The following is a 24,096-nucleotide window of genomic DNA, read 5'->3' as shown; positions in this document are numbered from 1 at the left end:
CTAAGTTTGCGTATTGGCCGTTGTGCCGCGGCCGCCCTCAGGTGCCGGGTGCCTGGACGCAGGCAGCTGGGCCTGGAGTCCGGGTCTGGAGTCCGGGTCGCGACCCGCTGCGCACTCCGTCCGGGTGCCGCCCGCCTCACGGTCGCCCACCGCTGACCTCAGCCGCGGCGCGCCTCCCACACTCAAGGCGACTCGGCGGCTCGTTTTATGCTCCCACTCCGCCGCCAGTCGCCGCTGCACTTGTACCGCGTGTGCTCGGCTTAAAAACGGGCGTAGGCGTTTCTATTTCCAAACTGTACACCGGAGAAGCGATGACCACAATACGAGGGTGAGTCAAATCCAAACCTTAAATTTGTAATAACGAATCGAAATGCCGCGCCGCTATCCTGTAAGTTGGTATGCGTGCTACCAACAGCGTGCAGAATGGCCTGTAGGTGGCAGCATAGTGCAGATGCACACATACCGCCGCAGTATCAGCACAAAAATGGCCGCCCCACTTGCGACTTGCACAAGGGAAGAACAGCGTTCTGCTATTCGGTTTTTGCGTAGTGACGGTGTGAAACCTATTGAAATTCATCGGCAAATGAAGGTTGAATACGGTGATGCATGTTTGTCACAGCAGCAGGTCTACGAATGGAGTAGGAAGATGGAAAATGGTGTGACTTCAGTGGAAGATGCTCCTCGTCCAGGTCAGGCACAACGAGTTTTGACTCCTCAGAACAGTGCAGCAGTTGAAGCCATAGCGAAGGACAACCGCCGAGTGACACTGAATGAAACTACAGCATGTTTACCGATTAGTCGTGGGTCAGCACACCACATTGTGCATGATGTGCTCCAGTTTCACAAACTGTTTGCAAGATGGTTGCCACGGCAGCTGACTCCTGAAATGAGAGAACGACGTGTTTATGCTTGTGAAGAACTTCTTCGGCGCTTTGAACGAGAAGGTGATGGCTTCCTTGCAAGAATTCTTATTGCGGACGAAACCTGGATTCACCAACCGGAAACGAAGAGAGCGAGCAAGGAATGGCGCCATTCCTCATCACCATAACCAAAGAACTTTCGAACAGAACCATCAGCAGGGAAGGTTATGCTGACTCCCTTTTGGGACGAAAAAGGCGTCATTTTGGAGCATTACATGCCTAGAGGGACCGCTATCACCAGTGTATCATACACAGATCTCCCAAAAAAAAAAAAAAAAAAAAATCATCTGCGGCCTGCAATCAAATGAAAGTGACGTGGATTGCTGTCATCAGGTGTCCTTTTGTAACATGACAATACAAGACCCCACACTGCCCGTATAACAGTTGCAACGATCACAGACCTGCATTTTGAGTGTCTTCGCCATCCACCATACTCACCAGACCTTGCCCCAAGTGATTTCCATGTGTTTGGAGCACTCAAAGACGCAATGGGAGGAAAGAAGTTACGTTCTGGTGAAGAGGTACGCTACGCGGTGCATGAGTGGTTGCGCTGACTACCAAAAGAATTTCTTCTAAAGGATTTTAACTCTATAACCGCTGGAGGACTTGCATTGAGCGTGGTGGAGATTATGTTGAAAAGTGATACAGCTTTATACCACTTCTGCACAATAAATAATATTTAAAAAAATATTTAAGCTTTTCATTTGGCTCACCCTCGTGCATTCAGTAGTGAATCAAGTACAAGGCGTGAGAGGTAGAGGTATACGCAAACAAATGCTTATAACGAAAGAACACGTCATTTTACATTGAAGCTCCAAAGAAACTGGTATAGGCATGTGTAGTCAAATACAGAGATATGTAAACAAGCAGAATACCGCTCTGCGGTCGACAACGCCTATATAAGACAAGTGTCCGGCACAATTGTTAGATAGGTTACTGCTGCTACAGTGGCAGGTTATTGCGATTTAAGTGCGTTTCAACGTGATGTTACAGTCGGCGCACGAGCGATGAGAAGGTGAAGTGGGGATTTTCCCGTACGACAATTTCGCGAGTGTACCGTTAATATCAGGAATCCGGAAAAACATCAAATCTTCGACATCGCGGCGCCTGAAAAATATTTTGCATGAACGGGACCAACGACGACTGATGATAATCGTTCGACGTGACAGAAGTGCAACCGTTCCGCAGATTGCTGCAGATTTCAATGCTGAGCCATCAACAAGCGTCAGAGTGCGAACCATTCAACGAAACATCATCGATATGGACATACTGATAAATCGGCTGTAGCGGAGCATGTGTTTCAGGAAGGTGATCATGAAATATAGTTTAGTGAGACGACCGTCACAGCAAAGACGTCTCATTATTATGCGCGAATGTACAGAGAGGCCATTGAGATCGCCAAACACTGCAATAATTTTAATAGAAAAGATGAAGGCATTAAGCTGGATAAGATGTGGATGTCAACTTTGTAGCAACAATCGATTAATTTCAATTGAGAGGGTTGGCAATATCAGAGATCATAACACAGCCAACGTCACGTGATTGACAGCGGCGCCCTCTGGATGTCTTATATATACGGCACCCACTCGCGCTCTTGTCGCAGTGCGCCGATTGTCCTCGGACGATGCCTTCCGCAGTCGAAGGCGAAACGTCAGGGGAGAGTCTTACGTATGGACCACAGCATCTCAGCCCGGAAGTGTTAAGTGATGGATGACAACACCTGCCGTGAAAGCCTTCATTCTGTGATCATCGATATGGACTTTCGGAACCGAAGGGCCAATCGTGTACCTTTGATGACTGCACGACACAAAGCTTTACGCGTCACTGGGTCCGTCAACAGTGACATTGTACTGTTGATGACTGGAACCACGGTGCCTGCTCAGACGAATCTCGTTTCAAATTGTATCGAGCGGATTGACGTGTAAGGGTATTTTTCTTGAAGTCTGAAGGTATTTCGCCTGTCTCATACATCTTGCTCACCAGATGGTAGAGTTTTGTCAGGACTGGCTCTCCCAAGGCTGTCAGTAGTTCTAATGGAATGTTGTCGACTCCGGGATCTTTGTTTCGACTCAGGTCTTTCAGTGCTCTGTCGAACTCTTCACGCAGTATCATATCTCCGATTTCATCTTCATCTACATCCTTTTCCATTTCCTTAATATTGTCCTCAAGGACATCGCCCGTGTATAGACCCTCTATATACTCCTTCCACCTTTCTGCTTTCCCTTCATTTGCTTAGAACTGGGTTTCCATCTGAGCGCTTGATATTCATACAAGTGGTTCTCTTTTCTCCAAAGGTCTCTTTAATTTTCCTGTAGGCAGTATCTATCTGACCCCTAGTGAGATAAGCCTCTACATCCTTAAATTGTCCTCTAGCCATCCCTGCTTAGCCATTTTGCACTTCCTGTCGATCTCATTTTTGAGACGTTTGTATTCGTTTTACTGCATTTTTATATTTTCTCCTTTCATCAATTAAATTCAAAATTTCTTCTGTTACTCAAGTATTTCTACTAGCCCTCGTCTTTTCTCCTACTTGGTTCTCTGCTGCCTTCACTACTTCATCCCTCAAAGCTACCCATCCTCCTCTACTGTATTTCTTTCCCCCATTCTTGTCAATTGTTCCCTTATGCTCTCCCTGAAACTCTCTACAACCTCTGGTTTTGTCAGTTTATCCAGGTCCCATCTCCTTAAATTCCCACCTTTTTGCAGTTTCTTCAGTTTTAATCTACAATTCATAACCAAAAACATGAATCACGTGAGTACAAATGACAGCTCCGTCAATGGAGTGCTCTTTTATGACGAGTATACGTGATAATGCTTCCATCTGTACGTGTGCATATCGCTTTTCCATGACCCTTGCCACCTCAGTGTAAGTGGGAGTAATTTGATATCTTCGCACTCTTATGTTGTTTCTGCAAGCCGATATCAGGCGATATTGTGTGTTAGCAGTATAAAATCAGGTGTAAGCGTGGTACACAGCTTTCATTCCTCAGCCCATGAGATAAAACAAATGGCTCTGAGCACTATTGGACTGAACTTCTGAGGTCATCAGTCCCCTAGAACTACTTAAAACTAACTAATCTAAGGACATCACACACATCCATGCCCGAGGCAGGATTCGAACTTGCGACCGTAGCGGTCGCGCGGTTCCGGACTGTAGTGTCTTGAACCGCTCGGCCACCCTGGCCTGCCCCATGAGATATATTACATCAGAACATTAACCTATGTATTGGCATTTCACACAAAATAGTGTAGAACTTTGTTATTATTGTTACATGTGACTCACCTTCTGTACGAAACATAGCGTGTGTGTCAACCATGTGACGTAACAAAGTGTTTTGTGGGGCGTCACAATAGTACCTTAGCGTATTACTATTTCCAGTGCTTATCGATTCCAGTATAACAGAACAGAAATTGATCTCTTCGTGTAATTCGGTGTAAGTTACAATTATTCGCCGTCCCGCTTATTTACCTGTGCCTACACCGCTCGTGAATAGCGCAGCAGAGTATCTCAGTCGGTAAACGCGAGTACCGCGAAAGGCAAGGTTCCAGATTCGTGTCAGGGTTTGGTAGATAGTTTCGATCTGTCAGGAAGTTCCAAAAAGTGCACAGTCCTCTGCAAGGTCAACGCTTTATTCTGAAATACTTCCTGTTATTAACAATAGAACACTAAAGGTGGGAGGAGGGGTGGTTCTATTGTTGCTAATCCATCGTAATTTTTACTACTCCATATTTTATTCAAAGGAAGCCACAGATTGTAGCTTGTGCAGTAGATAATTACGGTTATAAGATTTATAACTGTGTATCACATAAAAAATAAGTACAAAATGCCCCGTTTTACAACCTATACTGACAATACCAGATTAGTGGAAACCTCGAATTGGTATCAATTACTTTCATGTGGTAGTAAGCCAATACGCTGTTGTCTATTGATTTTCACTTTTCCTGCTACATTAGGATAGTATTTATCATATTATACAATTCCTTGCGTTACAGCGACTGTTATGCTGCTAACCATTTATAAGCCATTCAGCAAACGGTGACATACATCCCGACTTTGTCAGTGTCACGCTCCCACTGTGTTAGCCCAGAAGCCACCGTTACGTACTGAGGCAGAGTTGTGTCGCGGTTTAAATAGCGTCCACGCGATCGACCCAGTCACTGGTAGGATAAACTGGAATGCCACGCGCGGTTCTCGGAAGGCAATCGACCCGCCAAAATAGGACAGCTGTTTCAACAAACAGGCCGCATTGATGCCACTCGATACGGTTCACAGCGTAACAGCAGGCCTTCGGAAAATAACATGCCTTGTCGGGCGTTCTGATCACAGGAGTGGACAAGAGATAACTGTACTGTGTGGCTCTCAGTGCCATCAGATAATAGCATATCACATTGTGTACACGCTGCCATTCTGCTTACACTATTCAGTGCCGAAACTTTTTCTACCGGGGTTATTGTCTCAAGGATTACAGAGGTACGAATGTTTGTTGCATAAACCAGGGTTAAATGTTCCTATACATTAAATATGGGATATCTTATTTCCGTGTTAAGGTTGGAAGGCTAATGTGTTTGTCCCATTGTAAGAATAACACATGATCGTCCTGAACCATGTTGTAGTGGATGTGGTTTACTGTTCCCTTATCCTGCCATATCATGAAATTTCACGTGCTTATCTATACCGCGTAGATCACTGTCATGTGTGGATTCACTTACTGCTGTTTTGAGAGTGAAATCAAGGGATGACAGATGCTAAAATGTATTGCCGACATAAAACGTTCTCTCTCATAAAGCAGGCTGCCCAGCTGAACATTCCTATACGAAGGTCCTATAACTGCAATAGCCAATAACATGTGATCTCCCTTCACTGCGGAAAAGTTCTCTCACAATAAGAATTCAAACCAGATAGTTCGGCGTGGGGCCATATTACCTGCTGAGAGGGTTTTACTTGAAAGATAGTGTACCTAGGGACACAAGATGTCCCTATGTACTCGTGATGTTTCTGGTCAGTGTTTCAATCGAGTGACCGATTTAGAATCACATGAGCAGTTTCCGGTATTTTGTACTATTCTGTTGTTGTGAGATATGAGGTTGTGTTTGGTGCAGCGTTTAGAAATATTACGAGTTCTTCATATTTAACTGCTGTATAATGTATGAACATATACAGTTAATTCTTCAGTTACAGAGTTTCATGGTGAGTAAAATTATGTACATTTTTAAAACGAGGTACATAACGTGCGAACAGTTATGCCATACTTTGTCAGTCGTGCAAAATCTTGTACCCTGAAACGGAAGAAAGTCGTGATATTTGCAAATGAACTGAACACCATTTCTTCCACAACTATAATGGAGACGCCGGCCGCGGCAGACTAGCGGTTCTAGGCGCTCAGTCCGGAACCGCATGACTACTACGGTCGCTGGTTCGAATCCTGCCTCGGGCATTGATGTGTGTGATGTCCTTAGGTTAGTTAGGTTTAAGTAGTTCTAAGTTCTAGGGGACTGAAACCTCAGGTGTTAAGTCCCATAGTGCTCAGAGCCATTTGAACCATTTTGGACACGACCAAAACACATCTCAAGTAATAAAGTATTGAGATAGTGATGCTCTGTATTCCCTAACTTTGGAATATGACCTTATCGACGTCCTACTGAAATGGGCGGGGATGAATAAAATTCGTCTCTAAACCAATTTCTCATAGCATGGCTACAGTTTTGAAAAAGATAAAAGTAAATTAGATTAGCTTCAGGAGTAGATGTGTAAGTGAAATGCGTGAAGTTATACGGAACTCAGGTCAAACGAACACAGATCAACGTAGGTTAGGAGAAGATGACCATGATTACAATAGTTAAAAACATAGTCTACGAACAACTACCAACTCTCACCTACTTAGGATGATTAATTAGTTACGGTATTATGTAGATGACAACGTAAGAAATAATAACCATTATGCATCACCATACATAAAAAACTGAGGAAATGCAAAGCCCAGAAAAAACAATGAAAGATGCTACAAAACGAGCGTTGCGGCATTGCCGCATGGCGGTTAGCGTTTCAGTTTTCAGATGTCAGATTTAAAAACAAAGCAGTGGTGGACTACAGGTCCTGGAGAACAAGAGAAAGAAACGTGGAGCAAATGAGTACCAAGATCCATTAATATAAATGAAAGTATTTCTAAAACGAATAAAGACTCTAAATTCCAAAGGAAATAAATTAAAATAATTTTTTCGATAGTGAAGCAAGAGAGAGTAAGAAACGCTGTGAAGTCGATTACTTCAGCCTTAGTCTAAATGTTTTGAATACAAATTCCGTTAATTAATTCTGTTGTCCGTCAGAAACATAAAGGGTGTGTCAGGACGAATGGTCACTATTCGTGGATTGACAGCAACGATCATTGGAAGCAAAAATTGTAGGAAACATGGGCTCTAAAATTCATAGGAGCACTTCTCCATTTTCGTTACTGTGAAACTGATCTCTTCTATTGTATAGTTTTCCATGTGTCATAATTATGTAGTATAGACCAAAACAAGAAAAATATGTCCAGTAAACATGGGCTCTTGAGTGCATACCTTAAGAGCTCTGAGTATTTGTTCATCTTTGCTGCTGTGAAACATCTCTTCTATTACACAAGTACTCATTGCTCTTAACGTATGCTTTTTAGAGCTCATGTTTTCTAGACAACTTTTTCTTAATTTGGTTCATAGCAAAGAGGTTCCAGTAACAGATATTTGTTTGCAGTATCGAAGGTGAAGAAGAGCTCACAGCTGGTAAGGTATACGTTTTAGACAGTATGTTCACTGGGCACATTTGCCTCGAATGATCGTTTCTGTCATAACTCTGAATATTAAACTTCCATAATGGGACACCCTCAACGAGTTTAAGGCGATCTTGTCAGATGGAAACCATCTGAAGGTTACATGGGAAGTCTGTAAACTATTTCGGGACGAAGAAGATGATTTGGTCCTAAAAAGTCTCACACCGAATATTAGTACTAGCAAGCGGTCTGACAAATATTGAACTCTTGTCGTTGTAGGCTACTCGTTTGTTCCCAGAAACATGTCTGTCGCTAGTGAATTGTGCGTTCTTACGTTTATAATATAGTTTACTTTTTCTGTTTTTGAGTCATCAGTCTTGTGATTGGTTTGATGCAACCCGCCACGAAATTCTCTCCTGTGTCAACCTCTTCATAGCACACTAACACTTGCAACGTACGCCCTCAATTATTTTCTGGATGTATTCTAATCTCTGTCTTCGTCTACAGTTTTTGCCCTCTACAACTACCTCTAGTACCATGGAAGTCATTCCGTGATACCTTAACAGATATCCTATCATCCTGTCCCTTCTCCTTGCCAGTGTTTCCCACATATTCCTTTCTTCTCCAGCCCTACGCAGAACCTCCTCATTCCTTATCTTATCAATCAACCTAATGTTCTACATTCGTCAGTAACACGACGTCTCACATCCTTCGATTCTCTTCTGTTCCGGTTTTCCCGCAGTCCATTTTTCACTACCACACAATGCTGCGTTCCAGTCGTACGATCTCAGAAATTTCTTCCTCAGATTAAGGCCTATGTTTGATGCTAGTAGACTTCTTTCGGCCAGGAATGCCCTTTTCGCCAGTGCTTTTGATGTGCTCCTTGCTCTGTCCGTCATTAGTTATTTTACCACCTAAATAGTAGAATTCCTTTACTTCATCTACTTCGTGACCAGCAGTTCTGATGTTAAGTTTCTCACTGTCCTCATTTCTACTACTTCTCATTACTTTCGCCTTTTTTACATTTACTATCTATCCATAATCTCCACTCAGTAGATTGTTCATTACATTTTCCATGCTTGTATACCTACTCCTCCTGTGATTCTTCAACAGAGTATTCGTTATTACTACCTGAAATTTATTACAGAACTCAATTAGTGTTTCTCATCTCTCATTCCTTGTCTCAAGCGCTTATTCTCCCGTAACCCTTTCTTCTACTCCTTCCCCTACAACTTCATTCCACTCCCCAATGACTACTAGATATTCATCTCCCTGTACATGCTGTATTACCCTTTCAGTATCCTCATACACTTTCTCTATCTTATCTTCAACTTACGACGACATCGTCATGTATACCCGATCGTTGTCGGTGATGGTTTGCTATCCATTCTGACAAGAACATCGCTATCACTGAACTGTTCACAGTAACACACTCTTTGCCTACCTTCTATTCACAACTAATCCTACTCGTGCTATACCATTTTGTGATGCTGTTGATACTACCCAAAACTCATCTGGTCAGTAATCCTTGTCTTCTTTCGATTTAACTTCACTGATCCATTCTATATCTAGATTTAGCCCTTGCATTTCCCTTTTCAGATATTCTAGCTTCCCTGCCACTTTCAAGTTTCTGACATTCCACGCACCGGCTCGTAGAACATTATCCTTTCGTTGGTCATTCAATATTTTTCTCATTGTCTCCTCCCCCTTGGCAGTCCCCTCCAGGAGATCTGAATGGGGCACTATTCCGGAATCTTTTGCCAAGAAGAGATCATCATCACACTTTTTCAATTACAGGGCACATGTCCTGTGAATAAACGTTATCTGTCTTTAATGCAGTGGTTTCCATTGTCTTCTGCATTCTCATTCAGTCGATCACTGCTGATTCTTCCACCTCTAGGGCCAGTTTCGCAGCCCAAGAACAAGAGAGTCACCCTGAACATCTCTCCGCTCCTCCGCCCTCTTTGTCAATGCCGTTGGCTGAATGAGTGTGACTTCTTACGCCGGAAGTCTTATGCCACCGATGCCGATTACTTATCAAAATTTAATGGCTGGTGGGTGACGAATTCGGGACCGACGACGTTTTGATTACTAATCAATGACGCTAGCCATAGACAACGAGTGCATTTGAGTTCTTAACATGTTTAATTCAGAGTATTTACTATTGTTTGGAGGAGAGTACAGAGTTTCGATTTCATGTGACATACATTTTTTTCATAGACGTGTTGTGTACAGTGATTGCATAGAGTCTAGATGCTGCCAGACATTTGCTTTCGATACGATGCAACTGAACGTATACTACTTACGAGAATAATGTATTACTACGTCTACGCTAGCTTCATGCGGTCAGCTATGCAGAATTTGCAGATCTGCTGTTGTAATATTTAAATTACGGCACACATCGCACAAAACCGAGCTGAACGGAGTTTTGATGGGTGCAATTTTCTATGAAGCGTTCACTGAAGCATGTGCTTGCTTTTGCATCCTTTACGTAAAAGGTAAATCTGTTTAAGGTACGAGATATTTTTATATTTTACCGCACGAGGGGAACCGCTGGATATTGATAAACTGCGTAGCAAAATTCCATCCCACAATTGGGGAGCATTAATTTATCGGCATCTCGAAGAACTTGTTTTCAGAAAAGCAGACCTGTGAGAACATCGTAAATTCAGCATATGGTACAGGTGCGGAACAGGTGAATTACGTAGTACGGATGACAACACTGTGTTGGGAAGCGATATTACTCGGAATATTAAACATGTACGGGTTATGGCTAAAAAGTAAGAGAAGGTAATGGTGCTGTGCGACGTGTTTCACATTTTTTACACGAAGGGGCAGGTTTTTTTTTTTTTCCTTGGAACACCTAAAGAAGTTGTGTGAAAGAGACAATAAATTTATCGAAACTATAACTTCACTGTTGCTATTATTTTCTTCACATGTCGGAAAAAGTAGAATATTAGAACTTTTTAGGTATGGGAAAGATATACACACATCTGGCTAAACAATGAGACAAAAATCTAAAAAAAAAAAATAACTATGAAACAAACGATGCATCGGGAAGTTCGACGGGGTTCGGCTAGACACACTGAAATACACAAAATCCCACATAAATCATCATTACAAAAACATTGTAAACATAACCTGCAGAGTCAGTTAGGCAGTCAGTGAGAGCGCACCGCGAGTTCCTGCTGCTAACAAGACTAGTTCACCATTTATTACACATTTTTACGAGCTTCAAACATTAGCGACTTCAGTAACGGATAGGAAATGTGATTGCTGTGTACAGATGCGAGCTGAATTGTTGACCCTACGCTCACAGCTCAAAGCTGTGTTGGCTTCCTCACACAGCTTGAGGGTGCTGCCAAGGGGCATCACTGTGTGTGTGTGTGGGGGGGGGGTGCGGGGGGGGGGGGGGCTCGGACGCAGGTATGTGAGGGACGTCGAGCACATCCCACGTGTCCCCCAATTGGTCCACTGCTGTAACCGCCCCGGATACTGCCTGCACTGAGGTTGGTCCCTCACCTGTGGTCGAGAGATCGGAGGAGATTCTTTCTGGTTCGAGCGGTTAGCGTAAATGGTAAAGACTGCCAGTCTGGCTTCCAAAGTCGGGCAGGCAGCGAAAGACATTCAGAGGGGCCGAACATGTTACGGGCCTTATCTGTGGCTAACGCAGTCTGAGCCGTATGTAGTCGTCCACCATGTTCCAGAGGAAGTTATCGACCCACAAGGTCTGGGCATTAACAAAGGTGGGTTTGCTGGTAGTTGGGAGCTCCAATGTTAGGCGCATGATGTGGCCCCTTAACAACATGGCTACCTAGAAGGGGAAGGAAGCCAGCATGTATTCTGTGTGCATACCGGGGGAAGTCATTACAGATGTGGAAATGGTGCTTCTGCGTGCCATGAAGAGTCCAGGGTGCAGCCAACTGCAGGTGGTGGCCCATGTTGGTACCAATGGCATGTGTCGTTTTGGATCGGAGAAGATTCTCTCTAGTTCGAGCGGTTAGCGGAAATGCTAAATACTGCAAGTCTTGCTTGCAAAATTAAGGCGGAGCTCACCATCTTGCAGCATCGTCGACAGAACCTACTGTGGTCCTATGGTGCAGAGCTGAGTGGAAGGGTCTGAATCAGAGGCTCAGGCGGTTCTGTGACAGTGTATGCTGTAGATTCCTTGACTTGCGTCATCGAGTGGTGGGGTTCCGGGTTCCGCTTAATAGGTCAAGAGTCCACCACACACAGGAAGCGGCTACACGGGTAGCGGGGACTGTGTGGAAGGGACTGGGCGGTTTTTTAGGTTAGAGGGTCTCAGGAAAACACAGAAACGGCGTCCGTCTAAAAGGCGGCCGGTAAAACAGAGTAAGGTAGTTGTAGAAGCGATCGGTATTGTAGTTGTAAGTTGTCGCAGCTGTGTTGGGAAAGAAAGAGAGAGAGCTCCAAGCCCTAATAGAAAACACCGAAGCTCAAATAGTTATAGGTACGGAAAGCTGGCTAAAGCCGCAAATAAGTTGTACCGAATTTTTTTCAAACGACCTAACAGTGTTCAGAAAGGATAGATTTAACACAGTTGGTGGTGGAGTATTTATTGCTGTCAGAAGTGGTTTACCTTGAAGTGAAACTGATAGTTTCTGTGAAATAGTATGGGTAGAGGTTATACTTGACAATCGGACTAAACGATTAATTGGATCGCTTTACCGAATGCTGACTCAGAAGCTATAGTTGCTGAACAGTTCAAAGAAAACTTGAGTCTCATTTCAAATAGGTACCCCACTCATACATTTGTAGTCGGTGGTAACTTCAATCTACCCTCGACGTGCTGAAAAAATTATACGTTTAAAGTCGGCGCCAGAAATAAAACGCCATCCGAAATTGAACTAAATGTTTTCTCAGAAAATTATTTTCAGCAGTTAGTTCATGAGGCCACTCGAAGCGTAAATGATTGCAAATTGCATACTTGACCTCTTAGCAGCAAATAATCCTGGACAAGTAGGGAGTATCATTGTGAATACAGGGATTAGCGAAAACAAGGCTGAATACCGTCACACCTGCAACCATCAAAAAGAAAAGAAAAGTATATCTATCTAAAAAGGCTGATAAAAATGCTCTTAACGCCTTTTTAACAGACAGTCTACACTTCTTCCGATCTGATCACATAAGCGTAGAAAAGACGTGGAATGATTTCAAAGAGATAGTATCGACAGCAATTGAGAGATATATACCACATAGATTAATAAGTGATGGTACTGATCTCTCATGGAACACAAAACGGGTCAGATCTTGGTTGCAGAAGCAACGAAAAAAGCATGCCTACATTAAAAGAACGCAAAACCCCGAGATTGCCAAAGTTTTGCAGAAGTTCAAAATATAGCACGTACTTCAATCGAGATGCTTTTAATAATTTCCACAACCAAACTGTCTCGAATCTGACAGAAAACCAAAAGAGATTGTGGTCACACATAAAGCACGCTAGTGGCAAGACGCAATCAATGCCTTCACTGCGCGATAACAACGGTGAAGTCACTGATGACAGTGCCACTAAAGCAGAGTTATTAAACTCGTTTTTCCGAAACTCCATCACCAAAGAAGACGAATCTAGAACAACTGCCAAGATGAGAAACATAGAAGTAGATAATCTCAGTGAAGCAAAGCAGCTTAAATCACATAATAAAGGCAAGTCCTCCGGTCTACATTGTATACCAGTCAGTTTCCTTTCAGAGTATGCTGATACATTACCTCCACATTTAGCAGTTATATACAACCGCTCACTCACTCACAGAAAGTTCCGTTCCTAAAGACTTGAAAATTGCTCAAGTCACACGAATACCCAAAAAGGCAAATGGGAGTAAACCGCTGAATTACAGGCCCATATCAATAACGTCGATTTGCAGTAGGGTCTTGGAACATATATTGTATTCGAATATTATGAATTACCTCGAAGAAAACGATTTATTGACACATAGTTAGCACTGATTCTGAAAACATCGGCGAGCCGGGGTGGCCGAGCGGCTCTAGGCGCTACAGTCTGTAACGGCGCGACCGCTACTGTCGCAGGTTCGAGTCCTGCCTCGGGCTTGGATGTGTGTGATGTCCTTAGGTTAAGTTAGGATTAAGTAGTTCTAAGTTCTAGGGGACTGATGACCTTAGAAGTTAAGTCCCATAGTGCTCAGAGCCATTTGAACCATTTTTTGAAAACATCGTTCTTGTGAAACACAACTAGCTCTTTATACTCGTGAATAATGAGTGCTATCGACAGGGGATGTCAAATTGATTCCATATTTTAAGATTTCCAGAAGGCTTTCCACACCGTTCCTCACAAGCGTCTTCTAACGAAACTGCGTGCCTATGTAATATCGCCTCAACTGTGCGACTGGATTCTCGATTTCCTGTCAGAGAGGTCGCAGTTCGCAGTAATAGACAGAAATTCATCGGGTAAAACAGAAGTAATATCCGGCGTTCCCCAAGGAAGTGTTATAGGCCCTCTGTTGGTCCTGATATATATTGCCGACATAGGAGACAATCTGAGTAGTGGTATTAGATTGTTAGCAGGTGATGCTGTCATTTACCGTCTTGTAAAATCATCAGATGACCAAAATGAATTGCAAAATGATTTAGATAAGGTATCTGTACGGTGCGAATTGCGACAGTTATCCTTGGCGACTGCTACGGTCGCAGGTTCGAATCCTGCCTCGGGCATGGGTGTGTGTGATGTCCTTAGGTTAGTTAGGTTTACGTAGTTCTAGGTTCTAGGGGACTGATGACCACAGATGTTAAGTCCCATAGTGCTCAGAACCATTTGAACCATTTGAAGTTTTCCTTGACTAAAGAAAAGTGTGAAGTTATTCACATGATTACTAAAAGAAATTCTCTATATTTCGATTACGCAGTACGTCACACAAGTATTAAGGCTGTAAATTCAACTAAATACTTAGGTATTACAATTACAAATAACCTAAATTGGAACGCTCACATAGATAATGTTGTGGGTAGAGCAAACCAAAAACTGCGATTCATTGGCAGAACACTTAGAAGGTGCAACAGGTCTACCAAAAAGACTGCTTACACTACGCTTGTCCGCCTTATTCTGGGGTATTGCTGTGCGGTGTGGGATCCGCGTCAGGTGGGACTGACGGATGACATCGAATAAGTACAAGAAGGGTGGCTCTTTTTGTACTATCGCGTAATAGGGAAGATAGTGCCACAGACTGATACTTGAACTAGAGTGGCAATCATTAAAACAAAGGCGTTTTTCGTTGCGACGGGATCTTCTTATGAAATTTTACAGTGCTCGTTTTTCCCTCGCGCCGTTCGAGAGAGGAACGGCAGAGAGACAGCTTGAACGTGATTCATTGAACCCTCTGTCAGGCACTTTATTGTGAATAGCAGAGTAATCACGTAAATGTAGCTGTAGATTACGTATGCTTAAATAAGTAAGAAAACAAAAAGAACATTATTGGCTGCAAAACCCAAAGATTTGCCAGTATTTGGTATAACACAATGTCCCACTGCAAACAGATATGTTTATATTTTTGCATACTAAATGTCGTTTAGTAATTTTTTGCACAGTGTCAGTTCTGCATTCTGTCTTTCATACTAACATTTTATGATATTCTTAACACTTCACTATTCTAGGATTAGGTACCTCCGCCATCATACCAGTGGCGTCATATATAGTAAGACAAAATATCATAGGTAGATTGAGCTACAGAAAGTTCATACCAACAGTTCCGATTTTAGAAGGTTAATTTTGTGTAACTTCACCTGTAATTCGAACTTGTCATAAACCCAGGATGTTAATATCTGGTCGGGGTCATAAATCTGTTTCTACTGATTTCCGAGTATTCTGTACTTGTAGTGCTGTGTATTTGTACGCAATATTAATAATTTCACTCGCTTTTCCTGAATGTTGTATAGTATCCTAATGACCAATGTTTTGTTAAAAAAATAAACAGTTAATTGACTTATTGCCTGAAAGTAATGGGGGATATAGGTTTTGCAGTGTACCGTTTCCCAATATCCAATTGAAAGATACATCGTGGTATCAAATACATTTGACGATTTTTATTTATTTGTACTTCTGATTTGATAAATATATTGCATTGTGTTTGCTTTTCATATTGAGAGTTGCCGACTTTATTTTTCGGATTTAGTGCGTTTACTGACATAATTTAAAAAGACCTAGTTTTCAAGCAGCAATAGTTAGGTCAGCGGAAATGAATGTAAATAACCATGAAGTGTGGTTTCACTGTTAAATTGGAAAAGTAATGCAAATACTGATTGTTGAAAATACAGTATGTTAACAAATTACTTTGCATTATGTAAAAACCGTTGCACACGGTAGAGGGCATATTCTACCGTTATTAAAGAAGATTTCACGGTTGTGAACTTGTTATAAATGAGTTTTGTAGCGCACGAGTTTTACTTTTGTTCAGTAAACTTAACACATTAGCATCCAACTGTTCGTAAAGGGTGTTATTTTGGGAAACAAATTACACACAGTTTCTTTCAGTTTTCTTTGATTAAAGTACATGTTAGGCACTTGTTTTTGTGCTCAGTTATCGTATGACTGGACTATTCGACTTAAATTTCTGTCTTTGTATACATGCATACGAATTAAGTACAGATATAAATCCGGCTACACCCGTATATCTTTATTTGGGGTGGTAACGGCATAACAACCTCACTGCAGAAGCTGAATGTAAGTATTTCTAATTTGTGCATATCACACGAGGTTGGTGTATTATCAAAGTGGTCCTCATCAAGATGGGGCCACGTCCACATTTCTGTCACATTCAAAGATGGTTTACAACTGTTGGGGGCGACAAACCGCAGCACTGTGTAATATAGAGTTTATCGTAGTGCCATGTACACTGCGGTGACAAAAGTCATGGGAAAGCTCCTAATATTATGTCGGACCTCTTTATTTCCCGTTGTAGTGAAACAGCTCGAAGTGGGAGGGACTCAACAGGTCGTGGGAAATCCACTGTAGAAATACTTAGCCATGCTGCCTCTATATCCGTCCGTAATTGCAACAGTGTTGCCAGTGTAGAATGTTGCGCACGAACTGACTTCTCGACTACGTCTCGTAAATAATCGATGGGATACATTTCGGGTGATCTGGACGGCCAAATCATTCGCTCGAATTGTCCAGAATGTTCTTCAAAGCAATTGCTAACAATTGTGGTCCGGTGACGTGGCGGAATTCCAACCATAAAAAGTCTATCGTTGTTTGGGAACATGAAGTCCATGAATGACTGTAAACGGTCATTATCGATCAGTGATCGGTTCAGTAGGACGAGAGTATGCAGCCCTTTCCATGTAAACACGGCCCACACCATTATCGAGCGACCACCAGCTTGCACACTGTCTTTTTGACAACGTGGGTCCGTGGTTTCGTTTACGCCACTCTCCAGCTCTTACCAACCGAAATTGGGACTCGTCTGGCCGGACCACGGTTTTCCAGCCGTCTAGGGTACAACCGATATGGTCGCGAGACCAGGAGAGGCGCTGCAGGCGATGTACTGCTGTTAGCAAAGGCACTCGCAATGATCCTCTACTGCCTTAGACCATAAAGAAAATTTTGCCGCACTGTCCTGACGGATACGTTTGTCTTACGTCCCACAATTTTTGTTGCCACTGATAACTCCCCTGCTCTCGTTCGTTAAGTGAAGACCGTTGGCCACTGCGTTGTCCGTGGTGAGAGGTAACGCCTGAAATTTGATTTCTTGGCACACTCTTGAAACTATGGATCTCGGAATATTGAATTTCCTAACGATTTGCGAAATGAAATGCCCCATGCATATTGCTCCAACTACCATTCCACGTTCAAAGTCTATTAATTTTCGTCGTTCAGCTCTAATCACGCCGGAAACACTTTCACACGAATCACCTGACAAGGGAACCTCCCCATCGCACCCCCCTCAGATTTAGTTATAAGTTGGCAGAGTGGATAAGCCTTGAAAAACTGAAAACAGATGAATTGAGAAAAATCGAAGAAGTTGTATGGAACTGTGAAAAAATAAGCAAAATGTACAAACTGAGTAGTTCACGGGAAGATAGGCAACGTCAAGGACACCGGGTACGCAGGAGCGCCGTGGTATCGTGGTAACGTGAGCAGCTGCGGAACGAAAGGTCCTTGGTTCAAATCTTCAATCGAGTGAAAAATTTAATTTTTTATTTTCAGTTTATGTGACAAACTCTTATGTTTTCATCACTTTTTTGGGAGTGATTATCACATCCACAAGAAAACCTAAATCGGGCAAGGTAGAAGTATCTTTTTACCCCTTCGCCAAGTGTACAAGTTAGGTGGGTCGACAACATATTCCAGTCATGTGACGCACATGCCGTCACCAGTGTCGTATAGAATATATCAGATGTGTTTTCCTGTGGAGGAATCGGTTGACCTATGACCTTGCGATCAAATGTTTTCGGTTCCCATTGGAGAGGAACGTCCTTTCGTCTACTAATCGCACGGTTTTGCGGTGCGGTCGCAAAATACAGACACTAAACTTACTACAGTGAACAAAGACGTCAATGAATGAACGGACAGATAATAACTATGCAAAAATAAAGAAAATAAAATTTTCACTCGAGGGAAGACTTGAACCAAGGACCTCTCGTTCAGCAGCTGCTCACGCTACCACGGGACCACGACGCTCCTGAGTTCATTTTGTCCATGATGTTGCCTATGCAACCCCTGGACTACTCAGTTTGTATATTTTGCTTATTTTTTCACAGTTCCACACAACTTCTTCCTGTTTTCTCAATTGATCTGTGTTCAGTTTATCAACGCCTATCCACTGTGCCAACTTATAACTAAATCTGAGGGGGGTGCGATGGGGAGGTTCCCTTGTGAGTACAATTAACAGCTGCGCCAATGCGCTACCATTTTACACCTTGTGTACGAGATACTACCGCTATCTTTTGACTTCCGTCACCTCAAGTGTATACACACTAGTTCGTAATAAAAGCTATAAGAATGCAAGTCTTTATGAATTAACTGTTTTATAGCATGGAAAAACTGGTAGAAGCGGACCTCGGGGAAGATCAGTTTGGATTCCGTAGAAATGTTGGAACACGGGAGGCAATACTAACCTTACGACTTATCTTAGAAGAAAGATTAAGAAAAGGCAAACCTACGTTTCTAGCATTTGTAGACTTAGAGAAAGCTTTTGACAATGTTAACTGGAATACTCTCTTTCAAATTCTGAAGGTGGTGGGGGTAAAATACAGGGAGCGAAAGGCTATTTACAATTTGTACAGAAACCAGATGGCAGTTATAAGAGTCGAGGGGTATGAAAGGGAAGCAGTGGTTGGGAAAGGAGTGAGACAGGGTTGTAGCCGCTCCCCGATGTTATTCAATCTGTATATTGAGCAAGCAGTAAAGGAAACAAAAGAAAAATTCGGAGTAGGTATTAAAATTCATGGAGAAGAAGTAAAAACTTTGAGGTTCGCCGATGACATTGTAATTCTGTCAGAGACAGCAAAGGACTTGGAAGAGCAGTTGAACGGAATGGACAGTGTCTTGAAAGGAGGATATAAGATGAACATCAACAAAAGCAAAACGAGGATAATGGAATGCAGTCAAATTAAATTGGGTGATGCTGAGGGAATTAGATTAGGAAATGAGACACTTAAAGTAGTAAAGGAGTTTTGCTATTTAGGGAGTAAAATAACTGATGATGGTCGATGTAGAGAGGATATAAAATGTAGACTGGCAATGGCAAGGAAATCGTTTCTGAAGAAGAGAAATTTGTTAACATCGAGTATAGATTTAAGTGTCAGGAAGTCGTTTCTGAAAGTAATTGTATGGAGTGTAGCCATGTATGGAAGTGAAACATGGACGATAACTAGTTTGGACAAGAAGAGAATAGAAGCTTTCGAAATGTAGGTTGCAGTAGGTACTGGGAGATGAAGAAGCTTGCACAGGATAGAGTGGCATGGAGAGCTGCATCAAACCAGTCTCAGGACTGAAGACCACAACAACAACAACAACAACAACAACAGCATGGTACGTAGGCTGTATGCCTTTCTCCATCACACAAAAGTTTTTTAAGCTGAACAGTAATGCTCCATAATAGTAGTAAATTATGGTCAGTGAGAAACATAAGGTAAGTGGTGTAGATGACGCCGCCACACGGTAAAGAACTCTGCGACTGTGTGAGTGGCCCATTCAGCTGCTCCTTAGTGGGCTGCGGTGCCGTCACGACAGGAACCGTGCCTCTTCTGACGCTGCTTTGGCAGGCAGAGGGGCCATTGGCGGCTATCCCAAGCCAACAGACAGCAGATGCTCCCAGCTGCTTCTCATACGAGTCTTAGGCCGCTTTCACACTATACGGTTTTGACCGTACGGCAAAAAGCCGTACGAGTTTTAGCCGTGCCTGTGTTGCTTTCACATTACACGGCTTTTTGACGTGACCAGTTGTTGGTGTCTATTCAGTTTGCTTAATGTGTGTATCAAGATGAACCGTAAACGAGTTGTTGCTTTGTGGTTGCTTCATCGTCGCCGCAAAAGAAAAGGTCGTCTTTTGTGGGTACACCCCATTAACCAGAGAAGAGACGAAGTGGGTTTATTTTATACACTCTTTGAAGATTTGAGGAACGACGGAAATAAATTCTTTAACTATTTCCGAATGTCTATTACCTCGTTTGACGAATTACATAGAAAACTAAAGGATGTGTTACAACGACAAAACACACAATTCCGCAATTGCATCCAACCTGTTCAAATGCTGGCTATCACGTTAAGGTAATTTAATACATAAAAACTAGTTCTGTTTATTTACTTATTTATTTGTGTTTTACATTTTTATTACGCTCAGATTATGAAGTAGAAAAGTCAATATCAATATCAGCAGTTGAAACCAAAGAGTTTGTAGCAGGACTGACTGTACTGTCACTTTGTGGCGACAGGCTCTCTGCAAAAACGTTGTAGAACTGCGTTGTTGATGGTGGGCCTTCATGGCTACTTGTGGAAGGCGAAGGGTATGGTGGTGGCACTTTATTAATTCGTTGATAAGAACTGCGACCTTGAGAAGTCTGTAATGGTTGTTCGAGAAAAGTAGTTGGGTTTGGTGCAGCTGGAGGAGGACGAATCTGATGCGTATGGTAAGAGGATATTGGAGCAGCATTTTCCATAGGTGAATAAGAATAAGCTTGAAATCTATTATTATAGGGCATGGGAGGTGTGTAATGGGTAAATGGAGGAGGTTGAGCTGTCAATATATTTCTCCTTTCATATATATTTTCTATAACTTTGAGGACTCCCATCTGAAACTGAAGATAATCCTGTTCATCAAATTTTTCCAGATGAGGCTTCAGACTAAGTAAAAATGACATTTTGCTGCAAGGTTTGTCTTCTTCCAGAGCTCGTAATATTTTCATTTCGATTGCATCAGGTTTTCTATGTTTTCTGTTTGTATGGCACTCGCTTTTGGATGTTTGTTGTGTGGGTGCTGTATCAAATGGCCCAGAAACATTCTCAGTATTTTCGACGGAGCCCTGCGTTTCTATATCTTCTTCCAGTCTGGCGGTGCGTTCCGATTGAAAACTGTCCTCCGTCTCTCGAGCATCATACAGCTTTTTTAGAAACTGCAGCTGATCAGAATATACATACTTTTTCATTTTCTTTGCTGCTGAGCCACTTTTTTTCGCAGCTTGAATTTTTATGTTTGACTTCACAAAGGAGTCTCGTAGATTGGTCCACCTCCGTATTACTTCTATACCTACATCAAAAGAAAACAAAACTGTATGAAAACATTTTAATTTTGTATAGAAAAAAGCAAAACTGTAACAAAAAATGTCCACTGCAAACTAAATGTCACTGATTTTTTTTCGTTTTGTTCAGGTATCTGGCAAGCGGTTGTTCCTTCACTGACTTACATTTCCAGTACAGAATTGGGATTTCTACAGCAAGTAAAGTGGTTAATGATGTATGCACAGCAATTTGGTCATCACTGCGGGAAGAATGTATACAAAGACCGACCAAAGAGGTATGGGAATCAATAGCGGCTGGATTTGAACGTACTGCTAATTTCCCCCACTGCTTAGGAGCGGTGGATGGAAAACATATCCGTCTTACTGCCCCATTTAATAGCGGATCAATGTACTTCAATTACAAAGAATACTTTTCTGTGGTTCTGATGGCTGTAGCGGATTCCAACTACAGGTTCATTTATGTCGACGTAGGAAGTTATGGCAAAGACTGTGACTCTTCAGTGTTCAGACGGTCCAGTTTATGGAAGTCAATAGAAAGTAATTCCCTGGAATTTCCAGACGTCCAATGTCTGCCTGGTACGGAAGGTCCAAAAGTACCCTACTTCTTCGTGGGAGACGCAGCATTTGGCCTACACACGCATTTGCTCCGGCCTTTTGGGGGAACAAACTTGACAGTTGAGAAACGTGTATTTAATTACCGTTTGTGCAGAGCAAGGAGGTATGTGGAATGTGCTTTTGGCATCCTCACCAATAAGTGGCGGTTGTTTCACCGACCTTTAAATGTTCATCCAGATTTTGCAGTAAAAATGGTTAAAGCTTGCATTGTTTTACACAATTTTGTACGTCAGAGAGATGGATTTATAATTGAAGACACCACATCCTTCACTGGTTTGGAAGACTTAGCCCAAGATGCCAACATAAGAGGAGGACTGACAGCCAACGCCATAAGGAACACTCTTTGTAAATATTTTATGACAAATGCTGGAAGCGTGTCATGGCAGATGTCAAAGATATAAATTAACAAGCCTTTTCCTTTTTGTAGATTGTTTGTGAAAGCCTGCGACTGTATAGTAAATAGTTTTCTTTATAAATAAATTACTGCTACCACTCACGTTTTTAATCGTTTTGTTTATATTTTGCACGACGCGTTTCGGGAAATAATTCCGATCTTCAAGTGCGTTTTTTTCTCTAAGTTTTCATTATGTGTAGTGTTTTTTTATTTGTGAGGTCTTGTGCGTGTTTCTCTTATAAATTACAGTAAAGAAAACAGAATGCAAGACCTGACACATAAAAAGACACCACACATGATGAAAACTTAGAGAAAAACGCACTTAAGGATGGGAATTATTTCCCGAAACGCGTCGTGCAAAATATAAACAAAACAAAAAAAACGTGACTGGTAGCAGTAATTTACTTATAAACAAACGATTTACTTTTAGAATAAAATTTATAACGTTAAATAAAAACTGTTTAAAACGTATTAAATGTAATATTAATATATTAAATAAATACTTACCAAACGCATTTTTATCTTTGTCTTCCATCTCATCAAAATCTTGCTTCAGTGCTACGCAAACTTCCCGCCAAGCATTCTTTGTAGCAATACGATCTCTATACGCATCTAGAGTTTTGTCCCACAGAACAGGTCTTACTTCCACCAAGGTTATCAAAAGTTCAGTATCAATTTCATCCATTCTTCTACACTTTTCAGTAAACAAGAATAAACACAAATGAATAAAACGACACTACAACGAACTAGTCGACGCCGTACGGCTCAAAACCGTCCAGTGTGAAAGCATGCACTTAGTCACGTAGGCCACTGTTGTCGAACTTGCCGTACGGCGACCGTCTGTTGTAGTGGCAAGACACGGCTGCAGCACGGCACGGCAGCGGCATTTTGCCGTCGCCGTATAATGTGAAAGGCGCCATACATTTCTTCACACCTACAGCCGTACGGCTTTTTGCCGTACGGTCAAAACCGTATAGTGTGAAAGCGGCGTTACGTTGCTGCTCCGCTCAGCACTTCCTGTCGACGGGAGCCAAGTGCCGCTATTTCTAGCACTTCTGCCCATCTGGTTCCCACAGCTGGTGGAACTCTAAGAGATTCATTGCTTGCTTTCATGGTAGCTAAACCAAGCAGTATAATTTAGTCTCGTGCACTAATTGGCTACCCACGTCAAGTAGGCGCCACATAAAAAAAAGTTGAGGGCAAACGGTATCAGGGACACCATCGATGTTTTAATATATAGAACGTTGCAAATAAAGTAGCTCCTAAGTTATCTTGAAACACCCTCCTAAGTTATTTGTCAGCGCCACCGGACAAACGAACTAGGAGAGTAACACTACAGGAATTATTGATAACATTCAGCCCTTCAGTAGTCCTAAAATATGAGGAAAGTGACAAATTATTATTCAGGTTAATGTGTAGAGCGTCTGTCACATTAGGTATACGATTACGGAGGAATATAATCAATACAGTCCCAAAAATAAATGAGAGAACTGTCGCACAGTCTGCTTATCAGGTCATGCTTCCAAGTTGCCGGCAATAATAACCTACAGAAGAACGGAAAAGAAAACTGAATAAGTCTTAGAAGGTGATCAGTATCACTATAGGGGAAGTGGAGGCAGCGGGGAGTGAGTTCTGAAATTACACTTGAAAACTGAGGCAAGACGTAAAAAAAACAAGACACCATCATAAGATCCATTTATCTAGGAAAAGCAATTGG

The 24,096-nt window shown here is 42.2% G+C and overlaps 1 protein-coding gene across 1 annotated transcript; it reads right to left on the bottom strand.

Moving 5' to 3' along the window:
* LOC126234856 (uncharacterized) lies at positions 1–23,064 on the bottom strand. Its single transcript, XM_049943597.1, has 3 exons — positions 22,887–23,064; positions 20,543–21,378; positions 1–234 (listed from the first exon to the last, which is right to left on the bottom strand). The coding sequence occupies exons 1-3, from the start codon at positions 23,062–23,064 to the stop codon at positions 1–3; spliced, it is 1,248 nt and encodes a 415-aa protein (XP_049799554.1).
* Positions 23,065–24,096: the final 1,032 nt, after the last annotated feature.

This window comes from Schistocerca nitens, chromosome 2 (assembly GCF_023898315.1).
Source record: "Schistocerca nitens isolate TAMUIC-IGC-003100 chromosome 2, iqSchNite1.1, whole genome shotgun sequence".
Lineage (NCBI taxonomy): Eukaryota > Metazoa > Arthropoda > Insecta > Orthoptera > Acrididae > Schistocerca > Schistocerca nitens.
Note: the sequence above shows the minus strand (reverse complement) of the source record. Positions and strands in the feature narration are given on the sequence as shown.

Bases quoted from the DNA above. Each gene is read 5' to 3' on its own strand.
- LOC126234856 (XM_049943597.1), bottom strand. From the start codon at position 23,064: ATGGATGAAATTGATACTGAACTTTTGATAACCTTGGTGGAAGTAAGA. The intron at 21,379-22,886 runs GTAAGTATTTAT...CTTTTGATGTAG, and splicing joins CAAAGATAAAAATGCGTTTG to GTATAGAAGTAATACGGAGG. The intron at 235-20,542 runs GTCAGTCCTGCT...GTACAAGTGCAG, and splicing joins CGCCACAAAGTGACAGTACA to CGGCGACTGGCGGCGGAGTG.